General features: G+C 43.2%; 1 protein-coding gene across 4 annotated transcripts in view; it reads right to left on the bottom strand.

Moving 5' to 3' along the window:
- ADCY9 (adenylate cyclase 9) overlaps positions 1-27751 on the bottom strand; it is a 127811-nt gene that overhangs the window by 21714 nt on the left and 78346 nt on the right. For all 4 annotated transcript variants that reach the window (XM_072751369.1, XM_072751367.1, XM_072751368.1 and 1 more), the window contains 3 exons: positions 15590-15780; positions 3461-3565; positions 2313-2530 (listed from right to left, as the gene is read on the bottom strand). In XM_072751369.1, coding sequence (XP_072607470.1) covers positions 2313-2530; positions 3461-3565; positions 15590-15780 — 514 coding nt within the window. The remainder of the gene's footprint in view (positions 1-2312; positions 2531-3460; positions 3566-15589; positions 15781-27751) is intronic.

The following is a 27751-nucleotide window of genomic DNA, read 5'->3' as shown; positions in this document are numbered from 1 at the left end:
ACAACAATGCAAAGAGGTATGGGTAAAAAGCCGATAATTATATTAAAATAGAATTAAATGGTAGAGACTTTTAGGATGATTAAAAAAAGCAAGTCCCACAAGAGACACACTTCAAATATAAATATACAGGTTGAAATTTTTTTTATGGTAATTGATATACCAGGCAGAGAGTAAGAATGAGAAGGCTAGAGTTTCTGTGTTAGTATCAGATAAAGTGGTTTGTTTCTTTCTTTCTTTCTTTCTTTCTTTCTTTCTTTCTTTCTTCTTTTTTTTTTTTTGATAAAGTGGTTTCTAAGATACAGTATTACCAGGGATAAAGTAGTATACTTCAAAATGACAAAAGGACCAATTCACCAGGAATTTGTAACAGTCATAAATGTGTATGTACCTAAAAAAAAAAAAGAGCATGAAAATATTTGAAACGAAAACTTTCAGGACCAAAAAGAGACATAGACAAATCTACAATTACAGTGAAAGACTTTAAAATCCCTCTCTTAACACTGATAGAGCTATAGACAAAAAGTAAAGAGACAGATGATCTAATACTGCCCACTGCCTGGACCTAATTGTGTTTATGGATCACAACATCCTACAAATGCAGAATACATTCTTTCCAAGTGCAGGTGGTATATTCAAGAAAACAGATACATGTGAGACCATAAAACAAAGTATCAATAAATGCAAAGCGACTGAAGCCATATAGAGTATGTCTTTGGCTTTAATGACATTAAATCAGACATAAACAATGAACACATCTAAATACCATTCTTCACCAAAAGGAGCCAAGCCTCTTTGGACAAATGGCTGATTCCTGAGTAGGATCGGGGAAGATGTAATTAAGACGAGCTTGGAATATTCTGTTGTGCTAGAACAGGGTGCCAGAAACTGAAAAACAAATGATGGAGAGGTGCTTGGGTGGCTCAGTTAAGTATCCTATTCTTGGTTTTGGCTCAGGTTGTGATCTCATGGTCATGAGATTGAGCCCTGCATTGGACTCTGCACTTAGCATGGAGTCTGCCTGAGATTCTCTCTCTCCTTCCCCTCCCCTCCACCCAATAAATAAATTAAATTTAGAAAAAATGATGGAGCCATGCCAATATGCTGCAACTGTCACTGTGGAGTTCATGCTGAAATAGAAGAAGTGACATTTTGAACCATCATAGTAAAGGCTGTTTCAAGGGGTGCCTCGATGGCTCAGTGGGACCCTGCTTCTCCCTCTCCCTCTGCCACTCCCTCTGCTTGTGCTCTCTCTCTCTCTGAAATAAATACATAAAATCTTTTTTAAAAATATGTTTCAAAGGCTATTTCTGGCAAGAACCATGATGGAGATGAAATCTAGGGAAGTTTGCTGGGGAATGGAATACATGCATGATCTTAAAGTACTGCTTATTAGTCACAAGGATGTAGTCACAACCGCAGATTGGAGAGGTCAGTAACACTTGCCTGGTTGCTCAAAATTACTATCACTGAGGGAAGACAAATGGGCACCATGTGCCTCTGGATGGGACATCTGAGAAGGACACATCATTTCTGTGGCCAAAATCCCTGCCAAACTGGAATATGAACCGTAGATAAGATCAAATATGCATCCATGTTAGATTTCCTGAATTTGGCAACCATGGTTATGTAAAAGAATATCTTTGTGGGGCACCTGGGTGGCTCAGTGGTTGAGTATCTGCCTTTGGCTCTGGTCATGATCCTGGGGTCCTGGGATTGAGTCCCACATCAGGCTCCCCACAAGGAGCCTGCTTCTCCCTCTGCCTATGTCTCTGCCTCTCTGTGTCTCTCATGAATAATTTTTTAAAAAGGATATCTTTATATTTAGGAAATATTGTATTTAGGGACAAAGGGCATGATATATCCATCTTATCAAATGGTTCAGAGAAAATAAAATAAATTTCATAAAGAAAGAGAGGGCATAAAACAGTAAAAAGTTAAAAGTTGGCAAACTATTTTTTAAAAAAGATTTATTTATTTATTTTTATTTATGATAGACACAGAGAGAAAGAGAGAGGCAGAGACACAGGAGGAGGGAGAAGCAGGCTCCATGCCGGGACTCGACATGGGGACTCGATCCCAGGACTCCAGGATCGTGCCCTGGGCCAAAGGCAGGCTCCAAACCACTGAGCCACCCAGGGATCCCCTTGGCAAACTATTATTTATGCAACTTTTCTCTAAGTTTCAAATTACTTCAAAATAAAGTAATATATTAACAACAAAGGGATAAACACATGGAGATAAGGTGACTCAGAAAAAAGGGAGCGATCCCTACCTGCAGATCTTTACTTTTTTTAGAAATGATTGACTCTTACCTGTCTTCTTTGATAACATCAACAAAATGGGCATCTGTTTTCTCCCGGATGTTCTTGAATCTCAGTGGAAGGAGAGCTGACTGGTCCAAGCTCACTCCTGCCCACCTTCCCTTTTCCTGTAAGATCTCACACAGGGATGTCTGACTGTTGGTGAGCTTCTCCTCTTGCGGAGGACTCAGAAGTCCATTTTGAGTTTTGGAATTAGGTGCTCCAGGAGCCTGCCTCAAGACAAGAGTAGTGGGGGGCAGACACAGAGGCTGAAATGTGAGTATGCAGCAGTGCTATATTATCCTGACCTCTGCCACACTGGGCCCCCACTGTACACTTGACCTTCATATCTCTGTCTTAATCTGATGCTCAACCTCTCCACCCATCCGCTTCTCCTCATCCCCCTATTTTATCAGATTGCACCTCCAGGAGTTGAGGCAGCCAGGAAGGTGACATCATGGGAAGAGCCAGGAAGGAGATGGAGAGAAGGTCAAAGAAGAGTTGAGGCTCTTGGAGCTTGCAAACCATAGAATCAGCATTGCAGAGGGCCATGGGGGCAGGTTTGGGGGGGTTAGGGTGGTAGATGTAGTACAAGAATCCATACAGGGGGAGATGGCAGGAGGCAGAAGGCACCAGGGTGGAGGATATCACACATAGGCCTCCCTGGAGATTCAGCTTTTATACGCTTTCTTGAAAGGGCTCTCAGATTTGGTCTTTGCTTTGTTCTCTACTGTTGTCCTGGCCCTGTCTCCAGGTGAGACTTCTCTGGCAGTGTCCTCCCTGCAGGCTCTGAACCCAAGCCTCTCTTCAGGATGCATCTGCACATCCCTCTTTTCTCTCCACATCCACATTCTACCACATGTTCTGGCCCCAGAGATCTTCCCTAGCTACTGGAGTCCACATGTCTTTAAGCTCTTACTGCACATTACAAGAGTCCCATCCAGTTGGGCATGCAATTATTCTACTTCACAAGGGTTAGACCTGACTCTCCATCCCGATTGTTACTGGTATATTCAAAACCATTAGGATGAGAAGGTGTGGAATGGTGTCACCTAAAAGGAGCTATTCATAGAACTGAGAAGCCAACAAGACAGGAATGTCACCTCAGGTGGATTCACCAGGAGAGGAGCTGACAGGAACAACAACCAAGAGTTTGTTACCTTGGTGCTGTTTTTATGCTCCTCTTGACCACCATTTTGGACTGCTCCTCCTTCTGCACCAGCTTCCAATTTGGGGGCAAACGTGATTCCACATGAAGGACAGGTCTACAAGAAAAACATACACCATAGGACACACACAGAAAACATGGCCACAACCCGTAATTCAATCAGGTCCGTTGTTGCAACTGGCTGTCACACTGAATGGCTGTAACCACTGGAAGGCTTACTGAGCCACTTGAGCAGGAGTCGAAAACAAACCAGTGAAGTGAAAACAGAAACATGTCCATACAAAGACTGGCGCACATGAATACTCAGAGCAGTGCTATCCATAACAGCCAAAAAGTAGAAACAACTCAAATGTCTATTGATAGGTGAATGGATTGACAGAATGTGGTCTATCCATAGTTATTAAAAGGAAGGAAACACTGACAGCTACTACAACATGGATGAACCCTGAAAACATTGTTAGGTGACTGAAGCCAGACACAAAGGACCACATATTATAGGATTCCATCCGTATAAAACGTCCAGAAAAGGCAAATTCATAGAGATGGTGAGAAGATTAGCAGATGCCAGAGTGAGGGGATGAGGGGATGGGGAATGATCTAACGGATGTTGAGTTCCTTTTTGGAAGGGTGATGAAAATATCCCAAAACTGATTGTAGTGATGGCTGCACAATCTTGCAAATATACTAAAAATCACCAAACTCTACACTTCAAAGGGGAAAATTTTATGGCAATGTGAATTATATCTCAACAAAGTTATCATCAGGCCAACAAACCAGCCACTAGCCTACACAGGGTTCTCCAGCCTGTGTGACGGTGAGCTGTTCATGTACAACAGGCTGGAAATTCAGAGGAATATGCCTGCAGACTAGGAATTCTCAGAAGCTTGAGCAGTTAGCTGACCTAGAAAAGAAAAGTCGAGGCTTAATCCCAACATGCAGAGCAGAAAGTGCCAGGCTTTGCTTCTCGCAACCACGGTGTGGAGATGCCCTCTTGCAATCACCCACCTGGGCCCTCTCTCACCTACAAAACTAGAGTGGTGACATAGCTCTTGCAGATGTGTAGTAAAAACTAAGTGAAGAAGTGTGTGACACAGCTTAGCCTTGCTCCTGGCACTCAGAGTATCTATCCTCAATCACTTTACTCTTATTATCTAAAAATGGGATTCAGGAAACTGGCTGCCGCCACCAAGAAAGCAACTAACAGCTTCCAGTGAGAAGATGAACAGCAGCAGAAAACAGATTCAGTGGGACTCTAAAACAATTTCTAGCATAATAAGCACAGTTAAACACTGGAATACATTATAGGAGGCTAGGCACTATTTTAGAAATTTAAAATAAGGATCACTTAGTACCCAAGGGCAAGGATATGAGCTATATCACATCCTAAGTTAGATTTCAGGCCTCTGTTGTACTAAATAAAAGAAATACAGATTCTAAAGAGTTGTGTCACCTGGGAATCCGACACGATACACAAGTCTGAACATCCGTATTCATTCTCAACATGAAAATATACACACCAAAGCAACAGGTCAAATCATTAACTAACATACTGAGTAAACAGCAGTACCAAGGTAAAACACACCCATAGCTCTTTAAACACCGACATTCTTAACAGGGGCAGGGTGTTCTAATTCTCAGTAATATACGATGAATTATTTTAATGCATGTTGGTAATGACGGAGTTAAACCTCAAAACATGTTGCTAATGGGGCCACTGATCTTCTCAAATGAAGAAACAAAATCCAACACTGCACACATGGAGCAGTCCTTCTAGCCCCCTCAGGAAGGGTAAAGTAACAGCACTCCTCAGAGGAGCACAACATGACTCCTGAGGGCTCGCCCTAGAGGGGGTGGGCGTGAATGGTTACTGGGGTGGCAGGTTGCACCTCCAGGGCAACACTGGCCTTTGCAAGGGCCAGGTGGCAGCCTGGGGGGAGAAGCAGGCAGTTTGGTGCATGGGACAGTCCAAGAGACTCTAACATGAGTCATACACTTAGGGTCTAGGGATGTCCCCAATCTCATGCAGGTATGACAAAATACTAACAGATACTTCTCTGGCTACTTTTTACACTGTAAGACTAGAGATGTAGTGTGACAGTGCTAGTTCTAGTTCTAGTGCTAGAAATTACTCTAGTGATTACTAGTGTAGCACAGGGATTAGAGGCGCTGGTTTTGAAATCAACTGTCATGGACCAAATCTTGGTTCTTACACTTACTAGGTAGAGAGATCTCCGAGCCTCAGTTTCTCCTTTCCACAACGGAGGTGTGTCTCCCTCTACTGACTGTGTGGAAGAAAGAAGAAGGACGAGGAGGCTACACCAGGGCCCAGCGGGAGGGCTGTAGCTGACCAGTGATGTTCGGCAGGGGTGAAGGGTGCGTGACTGGAAGCGCACATGCACTTACCACACTGGGCTCTGTGTCAGGTGCCAGTGGGCACTCAATACATGTTGGTCCTTAACAGTAACACTTCTGGTCATGAAGACAGCTCATATGGTAATTTGATATCCTTAATGCAGACAGGACAGTCATCCTTGGTTATCTCTTGGCCTCAGTTTATTCCTAAGTACTAAGCACACCACATGTACTTTAAAAACAAGCCATCTGCTTCTTAGAAACTCCCTGTGGCATGCTGGCTTTACACATACAAGATGTTTTATGCACTTAGAGCCACAAATATGCAACAGAGACTAGCAAACCTACTGGACACCAGAGGGCACACACCCTCTGCGAAGGATTCCCTAGACACACATCAAAGGCACACAACTTCAGAACGGTGCCCTCTCTCTGGGGAGGCTGACTGCGAAGTGGCTGGCAGGCAGGTGGAGAGGGAATGTCCATGGGGACTGGGCTGATCTCCAGGAGCCTATGACTCTGGTCTTCCCAACTGGTCAACCCCAGTCCACATTCCTTTGACAAAGAGGGGCTCTGCGGCCTTTACCCTGACATGATAAAATGTTCTAATACAGAGGTAAGGTCTGGTAGACTGCCCACAAAAGAGCCTCAGAGGGATCCCTGGGTGGTGCAGCGGTTTGGCGCCTGCCTTTATCATAAATAAATAAGCAAAATTTAAAAAAAAAAAAAAAGAGCCTCAGGGAGCAAAGGCACAGACATAATGTTCATAAATGGTCTCAGAGACTGTCCTCGGGGAGGTTCGGGGGCTTATCAGAGTCACATGTCAGGCAGCAGAGAGCAGGCACTGTGGCTGGGATCCCTAATAGCTGAACAGTACTCACTGCTCCCTCTGCACCCCCACAGAAGCTTCATCCCAGGAGTGAGTACACCAGGGGCAGGTGGGAGAACCACCTATGGACTCTAAGACCTCCTGTAGCAAAGCAGCTCCAGGAACTCACAGCACATGGATCCAGAAGTTCATTTCATTGTGCTTTGAAAATGTGGGTTTTTGTCCTTCTATATCATCCTCATCAACTTTGTTTTGGGGAGGAAATTTCAGTGATTAAGTATTAAAAACAAATGAAACAAAAAAATCTCAGAGGGGTCCATCTGCCCTGATGGAGGCATCCTCACATCTCGATGTTCTCTTCTGATGTCCCTTTTGTACTGGGAAGGTCCCGCTAAGCAGCAGAAGGTGGGTTTCTTTCCCTCCCCACTACCCATAGAAACTTAAACTATTTTCCAGTTTCATTTTAATCTGGGTTAAAGTATCTTGCAAACTGGTTTTTGCCAAATAAACAGATACCTCTGTGAAATGTTTCCCTCACCATTAAACATCTGACTGTCCTGCTGAGAAGCCCTGATCCAGAAGAGCACTTTGGACTTGAGGAACTATCTGGGGTACCTCACCGTCTTGGGAGGCATGCCCAATACGTTAGATAAAACCACTCTTACATTAACAGCAGGCTGCTGTGCTGGAGAATTGCCTGTGTGCTGGGGACATACCCATGAACAGCAACCAGGTCCTTATCCATGCAGTGTCTACAGTCTCTGTGCCTGACCTCAGTTCCTTCTAACACACTAGGAGGCTGCTTGGAGGATACAAAGTTTCATCAGCAGTGGGAGTCCGCCTGCAGACTCCTGGCCCCTGACCACCATGTAGCCTCTCTCTGACTTCCTTTCCTAACACAGGGAGGACCAGGGAATCATCCTGGCACTATGACTGCCTGGGCCTCATTCCCCTAAAGTAACCCAAGCAGTAATGACCACCTCCCGGGCACCAAGGGAAGCTTTATTAAGACTAGCTAAGGTCCGGGATCCCTGGGTGACGCAGCGATTTAGCGCCTGCCTTTGGCCCAGGGCGTGATCCTGGAGACCCGGGATCGAATACCACGTCGGGCTCCCGGTGCATGGAGCCTGCTTCTCCCTCTGCCTATGTCTCTGCCTCTCTCTCTCTCTCTCTCTCTCTCTGTGACTATCATTAATTAATTAATTAATTAATTAATTAAAGACTAGCTAAGGTCCCCCAAACAGTACTCTAGGGGGCCTCAGAGTGTGCTGGCTGTTGCCAGGGAAACCCGAGATCCCTTGGAGAACACCCAAGAACAAATTCTGCATTTTCCCAGATGATCTCTGCTCCTTCCTCCAATGTGGAGGGAAGATTATAACTATTTCTCTAACACACTTGAGTACATTTGCATTTGTTTGTAACACATTTCAATACACACACCCAACATTCTATTCGAAATACATGGCATAGAGCTATGAAATAGGTTTTTCTTCAAGGCTATTTCTCTTCACAAGATAAATCATTTCTAAGTCAACAGCTGTCCTTTTTCATAACTGTCAAGGAAGAGAGCAGGGAAACCTCTTTTCTGAGAAATGAAGAGGAAACATCAGAAAAGCCCGGGCTTAGCCTGTTTAGTCTGTGGAACGTGACTATTTGGTAAGCTGTCCTATGACTAAGAGAAGCAACCCTCGCTCCCAAACTCAAAGCTCAGGCTGAGTGTGGCACCCAGAAACAACAAATGGACCTACTGAGGCCCATCCGGGTTTCTCCACTCCCTGCCTGAGGTCACCAGAAGCACCCAGAAGCAGATGCTATGATTCACTCTGTTCCACACAGATGAAACAGGCAGAGAAGAGAAAGGACTTGCCCAGAGTCACACAGTCACAGTGTGACACAGGGAAGCTCAAGCCCAGGCAGCAGTCCCCTGGACCCCATCCATGCATGTGACATCTCGGAGTGAACAGGAACTGCCTGTACTGAGGGGCCTCAGTCAGCCTGGCTTCTGCTGCCCTTAAGGGGCCAGCGTGTCATTGTTTACATTAGTGGGCTAGCATGAGCATGAACACTTCCAAGTAGACGATTTCTGCAATCAAAATACTAGAGAAAAAGAGCAGAAATTGTTACAGAAAAAGAAAGCTATCCCCAAAGCTTTAAGAACAGAAAGTGCAGAGTCTGAGAGTACGGGAGGCAAAACAACAGCAACAACAACAAAAAACACCTATAAAAATCAGACCCAAGATCTCAGAGTCACAGAGTATGGAGTAGCAGAACCCTGCTTGATTCCCGAGCCCTAAATGACCACTAGTCTAATAACAGAGGATGATAAGGCAGAAATATTTCTGTGGAAATATTCCATCAGGAAGTAAAAAATGAGAAAATATTTGGTATTTTGGGAAGTTTCATTGACATGTAATACTTCACTACCTGCTGGTGCCAGTGAAATGATGCTGGACATATCTTCTTATGTCAATTCATATGTAATAAATAGAGATACAATCAATATTATATGCTTTCACTTATATAGTATGATTAAAATAATCTAAGTAAAATAGTTAATACATATATATTAAACATTTAAATTGTAAAACAGCTTAGACTTATGGAGAGCAGGAAAGACAGTTAAGAGAGTTGCCATAGGGGATCCCTGGGTGGTGCAGCGGTTTGGCACCTGCCTTTGGCCCAGGGCGCGATCCTGGAGACCCAGGATCGAGTCCCACGTCGGGCTCCCGGTGCATGGAGCCTGCTTCTCCCTCTGCCTATGTCTCTGCCTCTCTCTCTCTCTGTGACTATCATAAATAAAAAATTTTTTAAAAAAATATTAAAAAAAAAAAAAAAGAGAGTTGCCATGTGTCTTTCTCTGGTGTCCCTGAACGTCAGCAACCACAGCATGGCCATCAAGACTGGCACAGTGCACAAACTATGCTACAGGCTTGACTCTGACTTCCCAGCTTTTTCCCGAACGACCTTCTTCTGTACCAGGATCCTATGCTGCATTTAGCGGCTCCTTGTCTCCTCCAGTCTGTGGCAGGTCCCCGGTCTTTTCTTGTCTTTGATGACTTGTCACTGTTGCAGTGTCCTGGTCAGGCATCAGAATGTTTTGTAGACTGGCCTTGGATCTGCACTGTCTGATGCTTTCTCACAAGTTGGACAAGGGTTAGGATTTGGGAGAAGAACCCTACAGAGGTGATGTGATGTGCCTTTGTCAGCACATCACGTGGTGGGGGAGGGGCGCAGACAGGGCACTGCAAATCTTCGAATCTTTGTTATGATGTCAGCCTTCATTATTCAGTGAGGCGGAGCCTACCAGGTTTTCCACTGTGGAGTTACTATTCTTCTTTTTGTAATCAGTAAATATCGGTGGGGGAGGGAGATGCTTGGAGCCTGTGCAAATATCTTGTTTCTCCTTAAACTTTTAGCCACTAATTTTATTTTATTTTATTTTATTTTATTTATTTATTTATTTATTTTATTTATTTATGATAGTCACACACACACACAGAGAGAGAGAGAGAGAGAGAGGCAGAGACACAGGCAGAGGGAGAAGCAGGCTCCATGCACTGGGAGCCCGACGTGGGATTCGATCCCGGGTCTCCAGGATCGCGCCCTGGGCCAAAGGCAGGCGCTAAACCGCTGCGCCACCCAGGGATCCCTTTAGCCACTAATTTTAGAACTCACTGAGGGACCCTGCCAGCAGCAAATACTACTGTGGTGTTCTAGTGTTGGTTCTTTCCCCCTCACTCCTCTACCTCCATCAGCTAGAACTCTTCTGTAAGGAGAAGATGTTGATTTCCAGGGTACAGGCTTTCTCCTGGCTGAAGAAAACACACATGACTGGAAATACAGATAAAACCTGAAAGTCTTTTTTTTTTTTTTTAACTAACTTTACATTCACATTTCAGAGCTAGCAGTCACTCTACTATTCATTTTTATAACAGCTTAATCAAGATAGAATTCACATACCGTACAATTAACCCATCTTGAGTATATATAATCCTGTGGCTTTTAGTGTATTCACAGAATTGTGCAACCATCACCACTACCAATTCAACCACCATTTATAAGAAATACTTAGTATCTAAACTATAGATAGATATTTACCATCTTTTCCATTTCTGAAATACTAAAAGGCTAGCTGCCTCCTCACATCGAGCCCACAGAGTCTGCTTATAGTGATTTTACACACAAATAATAGAGAGAGAAAAGAAGTGGCCATTTACTTAGAATCATTTAAAAAGTCACAGGGGAAAAAAAAAAGTCACAGGGACTGCCAAAGAAGGATGGTCCCTGGGGCTACCAACTTCAAAGGAAAAGTATTACCCTTTTGAAGATGTAACAGATCCTCCTTGAATTACCCCCATGTGGGCAAATCCACATCATCAGCCTCATTACTGACTGTAAACATGTAGAAATGCCCTATGAGTGGGCAGCCCCAGGGTTCTGAATAATAGATTAAGGTTAAATTCACAAAGACTAGCCAAGCAGGTGTCTTTCCAATGAGGTCCTTTAGAGATGAACTAAGATGCTTTCACAGCTCACACAGTTTACTGGTTAGGACTAATGTGATTAAACAAACAAACAAAAATCCACATCTTAGGTTTTCGTATCCTTTCTCTTCACAAAGATGCTAGACAGCTATTTTTATTGGCATACATAGTCTCAATCCATCCATCATCCACAGTGTTCGTGGAAAAGGAGCAACAGACATCCAAAACTGAGGTCACACTCAAGGGGCCAAGGTGCTCATACTCCAGTGTCACATTTGTGATGTAGTTATATCCCCTCCAGCAAAAACTGAAGAACCACCCTCTCATCAGAACAAATAGAGAAGGCAAGACCTTCCTGAGACAGTGACTCCTTGTGGGCAAATCAAAGCAGCATCTGTCTCCTCCTGTCCTTCCTCACTCCTCCCACAGTCAGTGTCCATTTCTCCACATGGAATGAATAAATGTGCGTCTGGTGTTAACTGAGCTTCTACTCCAAACCTAACATTCATGGGCATTACTTAACCTGATCTTCACAGCAGCCCTGGGAGATTGTGGTCGTCATCATGTCTCATCGTGGCCAAATAGACGGATTTGCTCACAGTCCCAAAGCCAAGGCTTTGAGAAGGATCTTTGACTGTAAATTCTGGCCCTTTCCATGGTACACAAACTGTCTCCCATGACACTGATATATAAAGTCCTTGTCCCCTTCCCTGGCTCCCCTCTTGATTCCTCCTTCCCCCAGTCCAACCCTAGTGGTATTTTTGCAAGCTTAGGCTCAGAAAGCTGAATGCCATGGTGCTGGTAGTACCCTTCTTTCCCCATTACGCTATCCAGGGCCTTCCGGATGAGAAACTTTCACTGCCAGTTACTCAAGAAGCCAAGGTGTAGGTGTGGGAAGGGGTATCTCGGACCTATGACCTCATCGCCAAACCCTTTATCCTTTAACATCACTACTGTTTCTTGGTAGGTCATTACAGCACTCAGAGTATTTTGTGAAATATTAGGTAAAAATCCTCTAGCTATGAACTGGGAGGCAACTCACATGGGACATGTGCACTAGGGACATGTGCACTAGGAGTAGAAACCAAATGCTTCTATTCAGGTCTGCCTGGGCTTCTTGGCCTCGCTCTACAGAGCTACAGTTCTCTGGGTATCATTCACGAATTAAAAAAAAACTTAAGTCAAAAGAAAGTTATAATTATCTACCACATGCCAGGCTGTACACTTGGGAAAAACATAAGTTATTTCACATACGGGTACTACCTGCATTCAAAGAGCTCACAGGAAGCCGCATAAGAAACAAGTTAAAAGTGTATGTTATAGCTGAATGGACCGAGGATTTGGAGATGGGGAGACAGAACCATTAGCTAATGGAGCCTCAGGCAACTCCAATGACACTGAATAGGGCAAGGAAGGAAGCTCCGAGGGAGAGTGACAGTGAGGTGTGCTACAGGTGACAGAAACCAACAGGACCAAGACATGCACGCATTCACTTGAGGAATATTCACTCAACACCCTTCCTTAATTTCTTGGCTCCTCCATAAACTCCTCCTACTAGACAATCATTCCCCCAAAACATGTGGTTTGAAGAAAAAAGTCTGTGGTCGCAAAAACCTGAGAATACATCCCTTTCTGGAGGCCTAATGTGCATGTTAGTGCACTAAAGGCTCTGAGAAGTCCTGCCATAGTAGTGTGTAGCCCAGAATTCTGCATGTTTACTTGACCACAGAATGCTTTTTCCATACTTGCCATTTCTGTAGTGTGTAGCCCAGAATTCTGCATGTTTACTTGACCACAGAATGCTTTTTCCATACTTGCCACCTATTTCCAACCTGAGAAACCAGTGCTCAAGGGAACGTACTTTCAAGGGGCACTGCCTAACACAAACCCCTTCAACGAGCTAGGGCTTCCCATGCTGTGCAGAGGTGTAGAGTCGGTGATAGAAATCCACACGGAGCAACCTCTCACTGGATGAGGTGGCAGTAGCCACAAAGGAAAGTCACTCTTTCACAGGGAGGGTCACCAGACACTGGCAAAGGATTAGGAGAAACCAGCCAGCGCTTCTAGCTAAATAGAAAAACCAACTGTAGTGCAGACGACGTAACAAACCAATGACATGCATGAGGTACTGACAAGCACACAGGATAAGTCTGCCCCAAAAACTGATGAGCAGGTGGCTAGTATTTTTTCTGTTGTGCAAAAACTCGTTAGATTACAATGTATATAATCCTTGAAATGGACCTCAGTTTTCTTTCAGGCTTGATGATAGCTCCTAAGGACTCACCCAGCTACCAAGGCTTACAATTTGCAAGGCACTCACAGATGCCTACTCTTGCCTGACCCTACAGAACTAGGAGCGGAGGGGCCAGACCGTGCACGACTTCCCAGAGCAGCAAAGTCTGGAGTGGAGACTGCGCTGTCTACCTCTCCATCCTCCCATGCTAACTGCGGGGGCAGTCCTCATCTCAGATGTCCTGTAATCCCCTCCTCAGCACATGAAAGTAGCCCAGAAATTATACTTCAAGATCCAGCTCATGCTTCCCTCCTGGAAGGGCCACAAAGATCTTTTTTCTCCTTCTGAAATTCCTTTTGGCAGACACAGTTAATTTAATAGATCACAAAATTTTCAGAAAACTTGTGATGATTATTTGGAAAATTTATACATGACAACAGAATACACTAAATAGCTTCTGTCTACCAGATTTTAAAAATAAAGATAAATATATTTGTATCTATAAATATACACATATAACTAGAACAAGAAATGTTCTTTTGGGATAAGAGAAAACTTTTTTAGGTCAATTTAGCATCAAATCGCTGTCACTAAAATTGGAAGTTATGTGCAATGGATAGAAACACACATATATGTAACAATCTAACATGGCAGGCAAACACAACAAATCATTTATTTTTGGATTTGAGCTCTATTTCTCTACTTAAATACAACTCAGTTTGAAGCCTGGAGGAAATAATTTCTCTCTAAATAATGAAGCTGTATTTGGAAAACTACATTCTCAACTTCTTCCCCTACAACTGTTCCTGCCCACGCTCAGGAACAGCCCATGAAGCCCATGAGCTCCTCTTCCTGACTGCTGCAAAACATTGCCCCAAGCAAAGAGGCTGTCTTGAAAGTGCCATGGGTAGTAAGGAAATTTCAGATACATTAGCAGTTCACACATGCGCCAGAGGACATGGAAAGCACCGGGTCTAGTACCCTAGCTCACGGGTTCTCAGAGGGGATCTTACCATCCCTCCCTCCCTCCTCAGGGGCCACTGGGCTATGTCTGGAGGCATTTTTTGGTCACCATAATGGGAGAAAAGGGTGATCCTGGCATCTGGTGGGTGGTGGCCAGAGATGTTGCTCCACAGTGCACAGGAAGGCTCCCACCACAAAGTTACCTGGCCCCAAATGTTCCTAGTGCTGAGGCTGAAAAACCCTGCACTAAATTAACAAAGCACACAATGAAAATGATACACGAGTGCTGTTAATAAACCTGAGCCCAGTAATTACATAAAGTAACTGGCCAACAGGGATTACGGATTCTGGTGGAGGGAAATGACCTGGACGCCCACGTTATGATCCTGTTGAATTTAAATACCAGCAGAGCTGGCTTTCGAAGCTGTGAATGAATGTGGATAAACAGGAACATACTGGATTAAAGCCGTAACAACAGGCCATCATCCTGGCCAACATATTTTATTATTTGAGAGCACAACACAGTGAAGGGGGACTGTTATGAGTGCCTCTCTTTCTTTTTTTTAAAAAATGGAAACAGCAAATATTTCAATAGTAAAAACAAGAGATACCAGCGAAGGAAGTGAAATCACATGTAAAAACTGAGGAGCAGCTCATAAACTAGAATGGTTTCATATGCCCACAGTCCACTATGTAATCCTGTGGCAGTTTATGTACAGAAATGGGTAGTTGTAGACAGCCGCCAAGAGGTCTCTGCTCCAACAATGAAATACTGTAGTGATCCTGGCAAGCCCGCACTCTTGCTGTGAGCTTTGCCATAAGATTCACCCACACCAACAAAATTGAAAATAATTGTAAGACATTAGATTTCAAGAGACGTAGGAGCACTTGAGAAAATGGTCTCTGAAATAAGATACCAACTACCTCTCCAAGCAAGTTGTGAGAATTACTTTACTATCACTTATCATTAACTTTCTGAAACCCCAAAAGACAGCATAGGTCTCAGAACAAGAAAACAATAGCTCGAGTGAGAAGCAAACTGATGCAGTGTAGAAAGAAAATGGAGGTGCATAATAGGTCAAAACAAAGATGTTAAAAAATGCAAAATGCTGGTGACTTTATACTAAATTTAAAAATCGCAAAAACCAAATTGAAGGGCATTCCAAGTTGTCTGCCACAGACCCAAAGGCTGCTTATTATTTCACATGTTCTACTGCAGAATTAATATAAAATTTTAAAAGTAGAAAAAAAAAAACTAACCTTAAGGTTATCAAAGGTTTTGACAGTCTGCGCCAAGTCACTGACACTGCCTGGTGATGCTGTCCCCTGTCCCCTAGGACCTGAGGACACCCGTGAGCCGTCAATGACCTCAAAGCCTGAAAGCAAGGCCTCTGTACAGCTGCAATGAGACTCCTTCGCTCTCTGACCCGCTATCAGGTATGTCTTCAAACCTATGGATAAAAATTACAATCAGCACAGATGGAAACCACCGGTGGTTGAAATGCAGCTCGATCTTGCTCTCTATGTGCAGGACACGCTCCTGAAAAGTGGAGAGTAAAGTGAAAATATGAATGTCATATTTTACTACTGACTTCCATGATGTTTTCAGAGACGTGCAGGCTCAGGAAGAATGTTTGCTTCCAAGACACACCATTAACTTATATCATGTTTTCTTTGAACTTTGGCTGCTTGTTTTACCTTGGGGGTCTGAAATGAGCATAAATAGTTCCTCCGTGAAAGGGTCACATGACCGATTTGTGCCAGCAACCTAACAGACTGATGGCTGACCCCAGACATTCTTGGGTTTATTTTGCTAGATCAGTCTATATGTAAGGGTGATTTAGAATATGGATCATTTTACCTATGTCAGGATTGCAAACCTCCTATGAAAAGCGAGACTGTTACGCATAACGTGTACTGACAGGAGTAATTAAAACCTCCCTTCATTCAGATGGTCAAGTATCAGTTTTCGGTTGGATCTAAACATTCACAGTAAGAACATGCAGCTCTAGTCAAGCTGTAGGCTATGAGAATTTTATTCTCTCACAAAATCTTCAGTTAAAGAAGTGGGGGAGGGGCACCTGGGTGGCCCAGTCAGTTAAGCATCTGACTCTTGGTTTCAGCTCAGGTCATGATCTCACGGTCTGGGGATCTCAGGGTCCAGGGATCAAGCCCTGTGTCTGTTGCACTCAACACTCAGCAGGGAGTCTGTTTCTCCCTCTGCCTCTGCCCTTCCCCCTGCTCTCTCTCTCTCTCATAAATAAAAATAAGATCTTAAAAAAAAAAAAGTTAGTTAGATGGACAAATAATCGACATCTTTATAATTCTCATTAAAGACTGAAATAACATGCTAACATATGCTACACTATTAGGTAGCTCTAATAAGCAGGTAGGTCTCTGCTCCAGGTCCTCAGAAAGAATTATCTGCTGGGAAATACTAAGCAGCAGTTTTCAAGCAATTTCTGGAAAGGAAGCAAATCTTATTTAAAAGAATCCACTGTTAGCCCTTACTGAAATTTAACCAGACTACAAACTTGTTGAGGGGAGTGGCAATGTAATTTGTTCAATAAACATTTGTTTTAGGCCTGGGGTTGGCTATACCTAGAGAATAACAAAACAAAGTCCCTGTCTTGGAGAGTTGAAGCTCTAGCAGAAGGTGGTAATGAAAAGGCATCATGGAAACATTTGAGGGGAGGGGTCTACACTCCTAAACTCACATGGGTGCTTACGTTTAGTACATTTTAATAAATGCTTTAAAATTAATTAAAGTAGGCAGGGGGAGGGCCCCTGGCTGGCTCAGATGGTAGAGCATGTGACTCTTGATCTCAGGGTCATGAGTTTGAGCTCCATGTTGGGGACTGAGAATACTTTAGAAAAAATTAAACAACCTAGGGATTACTTAATTATACTTTATCATTTTATAGTTATGCAACCATTTCTTTAGTCTCTCCTCATTTCCCTTTCTTCTCATAAAAATACTATATAGTGTGTGTTTTAAGTTGCCTAGAGAGATCCTAGAGCACAGTCAAACCATAGATGGGAATCAAAAGACTCAGATAAGTAACTCTGGACATTAATTTACCCTAAAGGAGACCGAGAAATACTCACTCTTAACTAAGGTCCTGAACTTCCATGTTTTTTTTTTCTTCAACACAAATACACAATCAATATACTGAATCAATCCCAGTCACAATCAGGTACATGTACCAACTTGATATGGAAGCATGAAGTGGAAGATGACAAGGAGTAAAAACACCTATGTGTGAATTCCTCACATTCTGACACAGATGACACTGAACTCACTGCCATTCTGCCTTGGGAGAGTCAAAGAATGCAACCTTTGTGGGCTAACCAGAGAAAAGCCCTACTTCCCGTTCCAGAGTCTCCATGCTAGTAGGCTTATCTCTGGCTGTGTCAAAGAAGTGCGTGGAAAGGCCCATTTCCTGGAGCTGCTCCAATGGGCTCTTCCCCTGATAACACAGCAGACAGCTTGTAGGTCTCCTGGTAGTGAGTGGGGAAGGCTCCGGCTGGCACACTGTGCTGCCGCAGAGGGCCATCCAGGGGACCAGGAGGAAGAAGGAGGAAGGCAGTGCGTGAGGAGATACTGCTGTGGGGAAAGGTTTTCAGTTATGTCTGTAGCTGGCCATCACCCCAGAATAGCATTCCCTACAAGATGCCGGTGGCTTGGGACTCCCTTTCCTGAGGCTGCTGCTCCTGGTGGGTGAGGACTCCCCAGGGAAGGCAGAGCCAGGGCAGCGAGAGAGGCTCTACTCTTGGAAGTCCTTGGTCAGATAATTGCTTCTCTGCCCGCCTACCCCTGCCCATGAGGCTCCACACGTGGACAAGCAAGTGAAGGAGGCCTTTCCTGGAGGTGTGACAACTAAAGCAGGGAAAAGGCTGAGCCAGCAGACCAAAAGAGCTACAGACCGAGCCCAAGATACACATGCATGAAGCTGGAGCTAGTACTTCAAAGTAGAGGCGTGCCCTCCAGCAGGGGACGCAAGTGACAGGGGCCCAGCTCTGCAGTCACAAACTCTGATGCTGCCTTGGGGTGCACATCCCTGAGGTCTGTTGTTGATACTCTCAACTTGACTACCAAGTTGCTGCTTATTCATCACTTATCATGTGCCTCCTGTTTACCACATACTGTGATAGGACAGGCAACCATGATTCTCACCTGTATTGGGAGGTCACCTGAGGAAGGATCTAGAGAGTGGGCAGTTGTGAGTCCAAAATCCTAGGACTAGGAAGTAAGGGTGCCCTGGGAAGCACAAGAGGGTAGCCCCTTACAGACTTGGGGGTTAGGGAAGCCTCCTAGATGAGGTGCCTTCCAAGCTGAGGATTGAAAGATGAAGAGGGGTCAGCACAGTGAGAGCCAACAGGCTAGGTGCTGGAGCTGCTGCTATCAGGCTGTGGGTGTTGCTATAACAGTTCATGAACGGGTCCCACAGAAAAGCCTTTGGCATAGTCAAGGGGTGGAAATGAATTTAGTATTGCTGGAAAAGAGAATGCATGTGGAAGAATGGCCAGAGATGAGCAAGGGCCTGTGCAAGGCACCATGTAGACCAGCTCTGGGAGTCTTCATGCTGGAATCAACAGAGGGTACAAGGGGAGATGGTAAGGAGCAGGCATGAAAGGAAAGGACAGGCTGGCTGTGGAAATGCCAGCCACGGTGGGTGATAAGGGAGTTAGGGGACATAGGAGTCAGGAAGTCATGGCGGAAACAGGAACCCACTCTCCCCAAATGTAGTGATGGTAGCAATGCTTCTATGACGGGCCACGCAGAGATGGGAAAGGGCATGGATTCTGCAGAGGAGCCCTCAAGTTCAGGCCCCACCCCCTCTCCACTGGATGACCTGAAGTAAGATACTTCACTGTAGGACAAGGCTAAGAACAGGACTTGCCCCATAAGGCTGACACAAAGATTGAATGAGTAACACACAGGAAGCCTTTATGACAGTGCCTGGCAACAGTAAAAACTCCGTAACATTCACTATTACTGTCAATGAGGGTATCTGACTTGCTTATCACTGGGAGTCTTCTTCCTGTTCCACGTACAAAAACATTGGTAGAAATGTTAAATCAACAATGGTTCCAAATTTGTTTCTAATGTGAATTTTTCTTTAAGGAGCCCCTAATGACCAATGTGTACTGATAACACAAAGCTGCTAGTGTTCCCAAGGTCAGACGTATATATGTGTCCATAACAAGCAAAATTGGTGAACAAATTAAGTATCCATGTTTCCATGTGGAAAAGTAAATCTAAAGTGACACCTTTTGCCAAAACTAGAGTGACACTGGCCTGATAAAGTAAGGCAGCCTGGTGTGAAATACCCCAGAAATGTATCCAGGCTGGATGACTGAGTTCCAGCCTCATCAAAGTCTCAAATCAAAAGAGTTTATAAGAGATAAGGATTTAATGAGTAACCACAACACCCTGGGGTCCAAGTCTGTTAAGAATGACTCTCTTGGAACAGAAGGTCAAAATAAGGCAGCTAAATGATTTATTTTGTTAAGTATAAACAGGAGATTAATAAGATTTCTTATATTCCTTCTTGATAATTGATTTTAAACTTCAGTGGCATTGATATCTTTTTTCATCAGCTTAACTTTACAGAGGCTATAAAAGGGGGACACAGTTCCAAAAATGCTCCCACCTGATGGAGGGGCTAGTCTGTGGCTACATGTGCCAAGGAGACTGATGTGGTTCACATTCTTAAGCATATGATCAATTTTTTGAGGATGAAAACTGCGGCTTGCATAAGACTGGTGCTTAGTTTTGGTGGACTATGTGTAATTTGAGTGTATGCCAAAGTCCATTTTGGAAAAGACAGACTATTCCAGCATTCTTTCTTTATCATGGTCTTTTTCTGCGTGGCGCTTGCTTTGGAGTGAGACAGCCTCCATTACCCAGATTAAGGACCTGAATGTCAGCTCAGCAGAAAGAATAATCAGGAAGGAAAGGATGTTTTGAGATACAACCTTGGGAGTTAGGAGTGTAACACAACAAATGCCTAGAAGCCTGCATCACTAATGATTTGAAACAATAAACATAAGAGAGGCAATCAGTTTGGCATAGTTCATAAACATTCTAAAAAGCTATTCCACTTTGTATTGTATTTTTTTTCATATTCATTTTTTTTCATTCATTTTTTTCATTTATTGTATTTTTTTCATTTCATTTTGCAATGGCCTAGAAGCATGAGAACTTTTTTAAACAAAAATGTAGTTAGTCAGGGCACCCGGGTGGCTCAGTCGGTTAAGCCTCTGACTCCTGGTTTTAGCTCAGGTAGTGATCTCAGGGTCATGAGATCCAGCCCTGTGTCAAGCCTGGAGTTCAGCATGGAGTTTGCTTCAGATTCTTGGTCTCTGCCCCTCCACCTGCTCATACTTTTTCTCTCTCCCTCTCAAACAAATAAAATCTTTTTAAAAACACAAATAAAATGTAGTCAGTCAATAAGGAAAATAAATACTAAAAGAGCACTTTGTCTATCAAATAACCAGGTTCTACAAAATTATAGATAGAATATTTCATAATTATCTCTTGCTTCTGCTTAAGAAGACCAGAAGTTTTGGTGGGGAAAACAAAACAAAACAAAACACTTACACCTTGTTAATGTTAAAACACTCTGGATGGGTCTCTGTCCTTTCTGCTCCTAATCTTTCTGCACCACTAATCACAAGGACTGATTCATCCCGGTTGTCACAACACTTGACAATAAATCACAAGTTCTGATGGCAAATGGGTGTTGGTAAAATTGAATTCCTTTTTAAAAAATGAAGTGCCAAATAATAAAATATGCTACTCAAGCAGGTAAAAGAAACAAAGGGTGGGTACCATGCCTGTTTAACTTAGTTTTGACCAAAACTTTAGGCTAATAAAACAAACTCTTAGAACACACACACACATGCTCTACATTATGCTCCCAGAACAGGGTATTTTTCTGTACCTACCTTCCCTCTATCAATAAGAAGTAAATATGCTGCCATCACAGCCACATGCAAGTGACCAGGCACTAAGTGACCAAATTCCCACCTACTGTCTTCTTCACTTTTGTATCTAGCCTTACTAAATCCTACCCCTTACATAGTATGTTGCCAAGCATTAGTACCAGAGAGCCCAGTGGGGAAAACCTCAGAGACCCACTCCTCTATCTCTAAAATACTCCTGAACTATACCTTCATGACACAGACCTTCACAAAGGCTACAGAAACAAGTTCTTTAAGGAAAACATTTGACACAGCCATAAAGAACTATCTCATTCATTCATTTGCTCATTTACTTACCCAACAAATTGACTATTTACTGAGTACTTACTGAGGGTGAGTCACTGGGCAGTGTTTAAGGCAATGGAGAGGGGAAAAGCATATTCCGGCTTTAGAGACTGAGTGTAGTTGAAAAGTGTGACTTAAATACTAGACTCCAGCTCCTTCATCTATAAAATGCAAACACTAGGAATTCAGTAATAATAGCATTTCACAGAGCTGTTGTGGGGATTAGAGTTAAATATACATAAAAAGGGAGTGATGATGCTCCTCCATAGAGAGTCCTTGGCGGCATTCAGGAGTAACTCAGTAAACCGAGGAAGGGCATGAAGTAATGTTCACAAAAAATTAAATCAGGGTGTGGGAGGATGGCAGCAACTGTGAGGATAGTAAGTGATGACACACATCTACAAGAGAGAACTACATGGATTCAGGTCTCTCTGCTGACGGAACGTTCACAAGTGACAAGGCTTTCTACACTGAGTTTCAAAAAACAACCCCAAAAAATGAAAGTCTATAATAACTGTCTTGGAATAAAGTATAAGCGAGTCTAAATAATCAGAAGAGACTGTGAAACAAGAGGGCGAAAAGGGGCTGAAACAGCAACAAGTGATCAACGGTTATTCACCAGAGGGTACCGCAGAGTGCCATCGGACAGAGAGAGCATGTAGGTTACGTCTGCAGCAGGCGAAAGAAGGGTCACAGACTCTATTCTTCAACCCAGACAACTGAAAAATAATAGTTAATTCTAAGATTTTAATGGTTAAACTAATGGTTTAAAAATTAATAGTTGAAGATTTAAGTACGGAACAAAGCCGACAGAAAAGAAACTCCAGGAAGAAGATAAATGAGGTGGCAGCTAAATACCTGACAGAGAAAACCAAACAAAGGGAAAACACTGAAAACATAAGTAAAGCTCTGTGATGCTCAGTGAGAGAAGCCAGTCACAAAAGGCCACAGAACCTACAACTCTGTGTCTGTGAAACATCCAAACAGGCAAATCCATAGAGACAGGAAGCAGAAGAGTGGTTGCCAGGGGCCTGAAGGAAGAGGGAACAGGGAGCCATTGCTAGCAGATACAGGGCTTCTTTCTGGGGTGATGAAAATGCTCTACAATTAGTGGTGATGGTTGCACAACTCCGTGAATATATGATAAACTGCTGAACTGTGTACATCAGAGGGGTGCATTGTATAGGGTGTGAATCATACATCAATAAAACTGTTAAAAAAATAGAAAAGAAAGCAAGCTATGTGAACTTCAAGATGCAACCATTCTGAGATTCAGAGGAGACAAAGCTTGTAAGGAATACACCATCCTTGGAAATTCAAGGTAAGGAGTGGGGAGTGGCAAGTAGAAGAGAAAAAGAAAAAGAGAAAAGTTTGGAAGTAGCTAACGTGCTAGAGTTAGGATAGGAAAATATATAAATAAGAAACAAGGCTGAATAACCTTGAAGAACCAAAAAACTCAACATGGCAAGAGCTCAGAAGTCTGGGAGAGATTAAACAAAACAAAATACTAGTGTGACCTTCATGAGCTACCTCCCGGATCATCAAATTTGCACCCCTGACCACAGTAGTGTGATCCCAGAGAGCCAGGTGACTCCCAGGCTGTCTTCTGCATCTGCCAACCAATGCCTCCACATGGCAATGCTTCCACATGGTGCCACACAGCGTGGCTGCCCCGGCACCTTGCCCGCCACTCACTTGCTCACTCAGAAGCAACAGAGCTGAAGGCTCCATCTTCCATGGCTGCCTTCAACACTGCTGTTGCTTTTCATCCAGGGTAGATTTATTTGCAGAGGCATTTCCTTCTGCCACAGGGGCAGGCTACCCACAGTGACACTTCCTGTAAGCATCTTCAGCTGGGAAGAAGGGCAACAGAGCTGGCCTCCCTCTACTGCCCCTGGGAACATCTCACCATGCAAAGGAAAACACGCAATGCTTACAGTTCCTGACTACCCTTCCCTGGGAATGGCCACATTGGTGCCTTCGCCACCTGTTTCTTTGTGGAAATGTTGATCTCGGCTTCTGGCGTGACCCCGTGTCCCGTTTCCAGGACCACCACACACTGGCTATGCTTTTCCTCACTTTTCAAGCCAGCCTGCTGCTTACATCAAGGTTAAAGATTTTCTCTCCCTTGAGGACTGTTTTTTGCATGTTGACTAGAGCACCGACTGTAACAGTTTCCCAAACTGCATGTCCTTGTTCCCACAGAGAACATGGCAGACTTGCTCAAGCCATAATGGCTGAGAAACCCAAAACCTCTATTTACTGATCAAGAAGCTGTATCATCTTTGACATCTCCGATTTCTCTCATTTCATTGCTGAAATGCTCAGCACTGGAGGCAATCTTCCTTTTTAGACCTTCTCCAGAAGATCCATAGTTGTGTTTGTGAAGTCTGTTCTTAAAGATTTTATTTATTAATTCATGAGAGACAGAGGGAGAGAAGAGGGAGGCAGAGACAGAGGGAGAAGCAGGCTTCCTGTGGGGCAGGGAGCATGACTTGGGACTCCATTCCAGAACCCCGGGATCATGACCTGAGCCAAAGGCAGATGCTTAATTAACTGAGCCATCTAGGTACTCTGTGAGGTCTGTTTTTAATAACTTTAAAACTGTGGCCAGGTATGGGTTAGAAGCCAGAATGGGGCCACTCTGGCCACACTGCCAAGGGGCTGAGTGCTCTGCTCTCCCACACCAACTTCACACTGCATGACCTAGGACTGCAACCAACGCCTCCAGAAAATCACAACCATGTTGTCCACTCTTGAAATAGCAAAACTGAAAGCGAAACCAAGGCAGTGAACAGTGAGTACCCTTATGAGAGAAGAGTATGCAAAACGGGGCACATGGGCACACAGAGCTGGGGTGACAATCAACAACCCCTCCTTTACAAAAGAGGGTGGAGGAGTCTTCAGAAGTCACCTGTCTGGGGCTGGAAAGTGGAGGTCTGCAACAGAACCTGAGGGAGAGATGGGAAGTGAATTCAGACTGCCCAGGAAGGAAGGTTCCACACATTTCAGCAAGCAGGTAACTGCCCAGCAGAGGTGCTGGTCCCAAACCTTACAGCAGAGTGCTTGGAGATGAAGACAGGAGAAGCAGCAGCTAAGATCACAAGAAAAAAAGAAAGAGTTAATCTGAATAACACTAGGGTAAAAACACAGAAGCACAGCCTGAGGGCCAAATGTAAAATGTGGCTACTACAGTCACAACACTGTGTGGTCTAACTGAAACAGCTAAGGGCGTAGAACCTAAATGTTCTTACACATATACACAATAAAGAACACAATATACACCTTAAGTATCTCATCATTTTCTATTTGTCATATTATACCTCAATAAAGATGAAAAAAATTAATTAATTAATTAAAAGAAACATGGGGCACCTGGGTGGCTCAGTCAGTGAAGTATCTGCCTTCAGCTCAGGTCATGATTCTGGGGTTCTGGGATGGAGCCCTGTGTCAGGCTCTTAGCTCAGCAGGGAGTCTGCTTCTCCCTCTGCCCCTCCCCGACTTGTTTTCTCTCTCTCTCAAATAAATAAAATCTTTAAAAAATAAAACACACCAAATATGCCAAAATATTGATAGGAAAATAGGATTACGAAAAACATTCATTTTATATATTAGATATTTGTTGTTTATCTTTAAAATAAGCATGAATGTTTAAATTTATTACAAAATATTTTAGATACAGAAATATGTAAGGAGAAATATGTTGAGCACTTAGGGTCCCACCAGTCTAAGAAATCAAAGGTTGCTTGCCTTGTTCAGGTGCCCTGTGGATTTTCCTTCTCTCCTAACAGAGCACGTAACTATTCTCAGTGCCAGGTTGCTATATGGTATAAAGCTAAACAATAGAAATCTGTTTCTATTGTTTATGCAGCATTAACATTGTCTATGCAGCATTAACTGAGTTTTTTAAAATTTAAATAAGTGACATTTTACAAGTATTTTTCTGAAAGTTGCTTTTTTCTGGCTCAACATTATGTTTGAAATTCATCCCTATCAAAGTGCATGAACTACACTCATTTATCGGCAATACTATGAAGTTTCCCACTGAATAAATATACCACCATTTATAAAAGGAAAACTGAAAGTATTAAATTAACACCAACTACAAACTGTGTTCTGTTAAAAATAAGAAAGAAATATAATAAATAGGGCAAAGTTATACTTAACATAAAATACCACTGAACCAAGAATACATCATAAATATAAATTTAATAAAGAAATGGAATTATGGAGACTAATTTAAAAAAAACAACTCAGGGGAGGAGCTTAAGCTCAAGGATGAAAGACAAGTTGCTGGAAAAAAGTCAACCAAATCAGACTCAGGGAAGGTGGCAGTGCTAGGCCCCACAAAATCACATTGAAGTGGAAAAACACAAGAGAGAAGTAAATACAAGGAACACAGAGCTTTTCTTTTTTTTTTCTTAAGATTTATTTATTTATTTATTCATTCATTCATTCATTCATTCACTCATTCATAGAGACAGAGAGAGAGAGAGAGAGAGAGAGAGAGAGAGAGAGAGAGAGAAGCAGAGACACAGGCAGAGGGAGAAGCAGGCCCCATGCAGGGAACCTGATGCAGGACTCCATCCCGGGTCTTCAGGAACACACCCAGGGCTGCAGGTGGCGCTAAACTGCTGCGCCACCAGGGCTGCCCAAACAGAGCTTTTCAAATTGCAAGTCAATAAGCTGAGAGGTAACAACTCCATTACCGCTGGTCAACAAAGTCCTCGTGTGCTGCAGACATAGGCCAGTGTGCCTGCCACTTACACTAAGAAGGGACAGAGGGCCCCAGGGACCAAACCAGTATCCAAAAGAACTTTCCACCATGATGGAAATGTGCCAGACCTCTGAGTGCAGTGGCCACTAGCTACACGTGGCTCCTGAGCACTGAAATGTGGCTACTTTGAGTGAAGAGATGGATTTCTAATTTTTTTTTTCACTGTAACTTACATTTTCAAGAGCTATGTGTGGCCAGTTGTTACTGTACTGAACAGTGAAGATCTAGATCCTTCCTTACTAGAGAAAAGGAATGGACAGGCAACAGAAAGCTCTTTCTTAACTTCATTAAAGTAGAGAAGAGGTAGGGGTGCCTGGGTGGCTCAGTCAGTTAAGTGTCTGCCTTCAGCTCAGGTCATGATCCTGGGGTCCTGCGATTGAGTCCTGCATCGGGCTCCCTGCTTAGTAGGGAACCTGGTTTCCTTCTGCCCTTCCCCCTGCTCATACTCTCTATCAAATAAATAAATAAATAAATAAATAAATAAATAAATAAATAAATTTTTTAAAAATAAAGAAGTGGTATAAGAACTATTAAAAGAAGGGGGATCCCTGAGTGGCTCAGCGGTTTGGCACCTGCCTTTGGCCCAGGGCACCAACTTGGAGTCCCGGGATCGAGTCCCGCATCAGGCTCCTAGCACGGAGCCTGCTTCTCCCTCTGCCTGTGTCTCTGCCTCTCTCTCTCTCTCTCTCTCTCTCTCTCTGTCTATCATGAGTAAATAAATAAAATCCTTAAAAAAAATTAAAAATAAAAAAATGAAAGAAGAATGGGTGGGGATAAAGAGGACAGCTACATGTGAAACCAATAAATATTAACTTTTATTTATTATACATGACAGTAAGGAGCAAATATAAGGGAGAAATTACCCTGTAACCTAATAGCAGGGTAGCCAACTGGAAATGGAATAGGAATGGATACTTCACCAAAAGAAATGGTAGGAAAATCTCTAATATTACTCAGCCATCAAAAAGAATGAAATTTGGCATTTGAACATTGTGGATAGAGCTAGGTGAAATAAGTCAGTCAGAGAAAGACAAATACCATATGATTTCATTCATATGTGGAATTTAAGAAACAAAACAGAGGGGAAGATAAAGAAAAATAAAATAAAATGAAAACAGAGAGGCAGGCAAACTATAAGAGATACTGAACTCTAGGCAATGGAGGGTTGCTGGAGGGGAAGTGGGAAAGTGCAGGGATAACCGGGTGATGAGCATTAAGGAGGGCACTTGATATAATGAGCACAGGTATTGTATGCAAATGATAAATTATTAAATTCTAACCCCGATACTAATAATTCAGTATATGTTAACTAAACTGAATTTATTTTTTAACTAAATTGAATTTTTTTTAAACTAAATTGAATTTAAATT

The sequence above is a fragment of the Vulpes vulpes genome, chromosome 3 (genome assembly GCF_048418805.1).
Source record: "Vulpes vulpes isolate BD-2025 chromosome 3, VulVul3, whole genome shotgun sequence".
Classification (NCBI taxonomy): Eukaryota; Metazoa; Chordata; class Mammalia; order Carnivora; family Canidae; genus Vulpes; species Vulpes vulpes.
The sequence above is the reverse complement of the archived record's forward strand: the minus strand, read 5'-3'. Positions and strand labels throughout refer to the sequence as shown.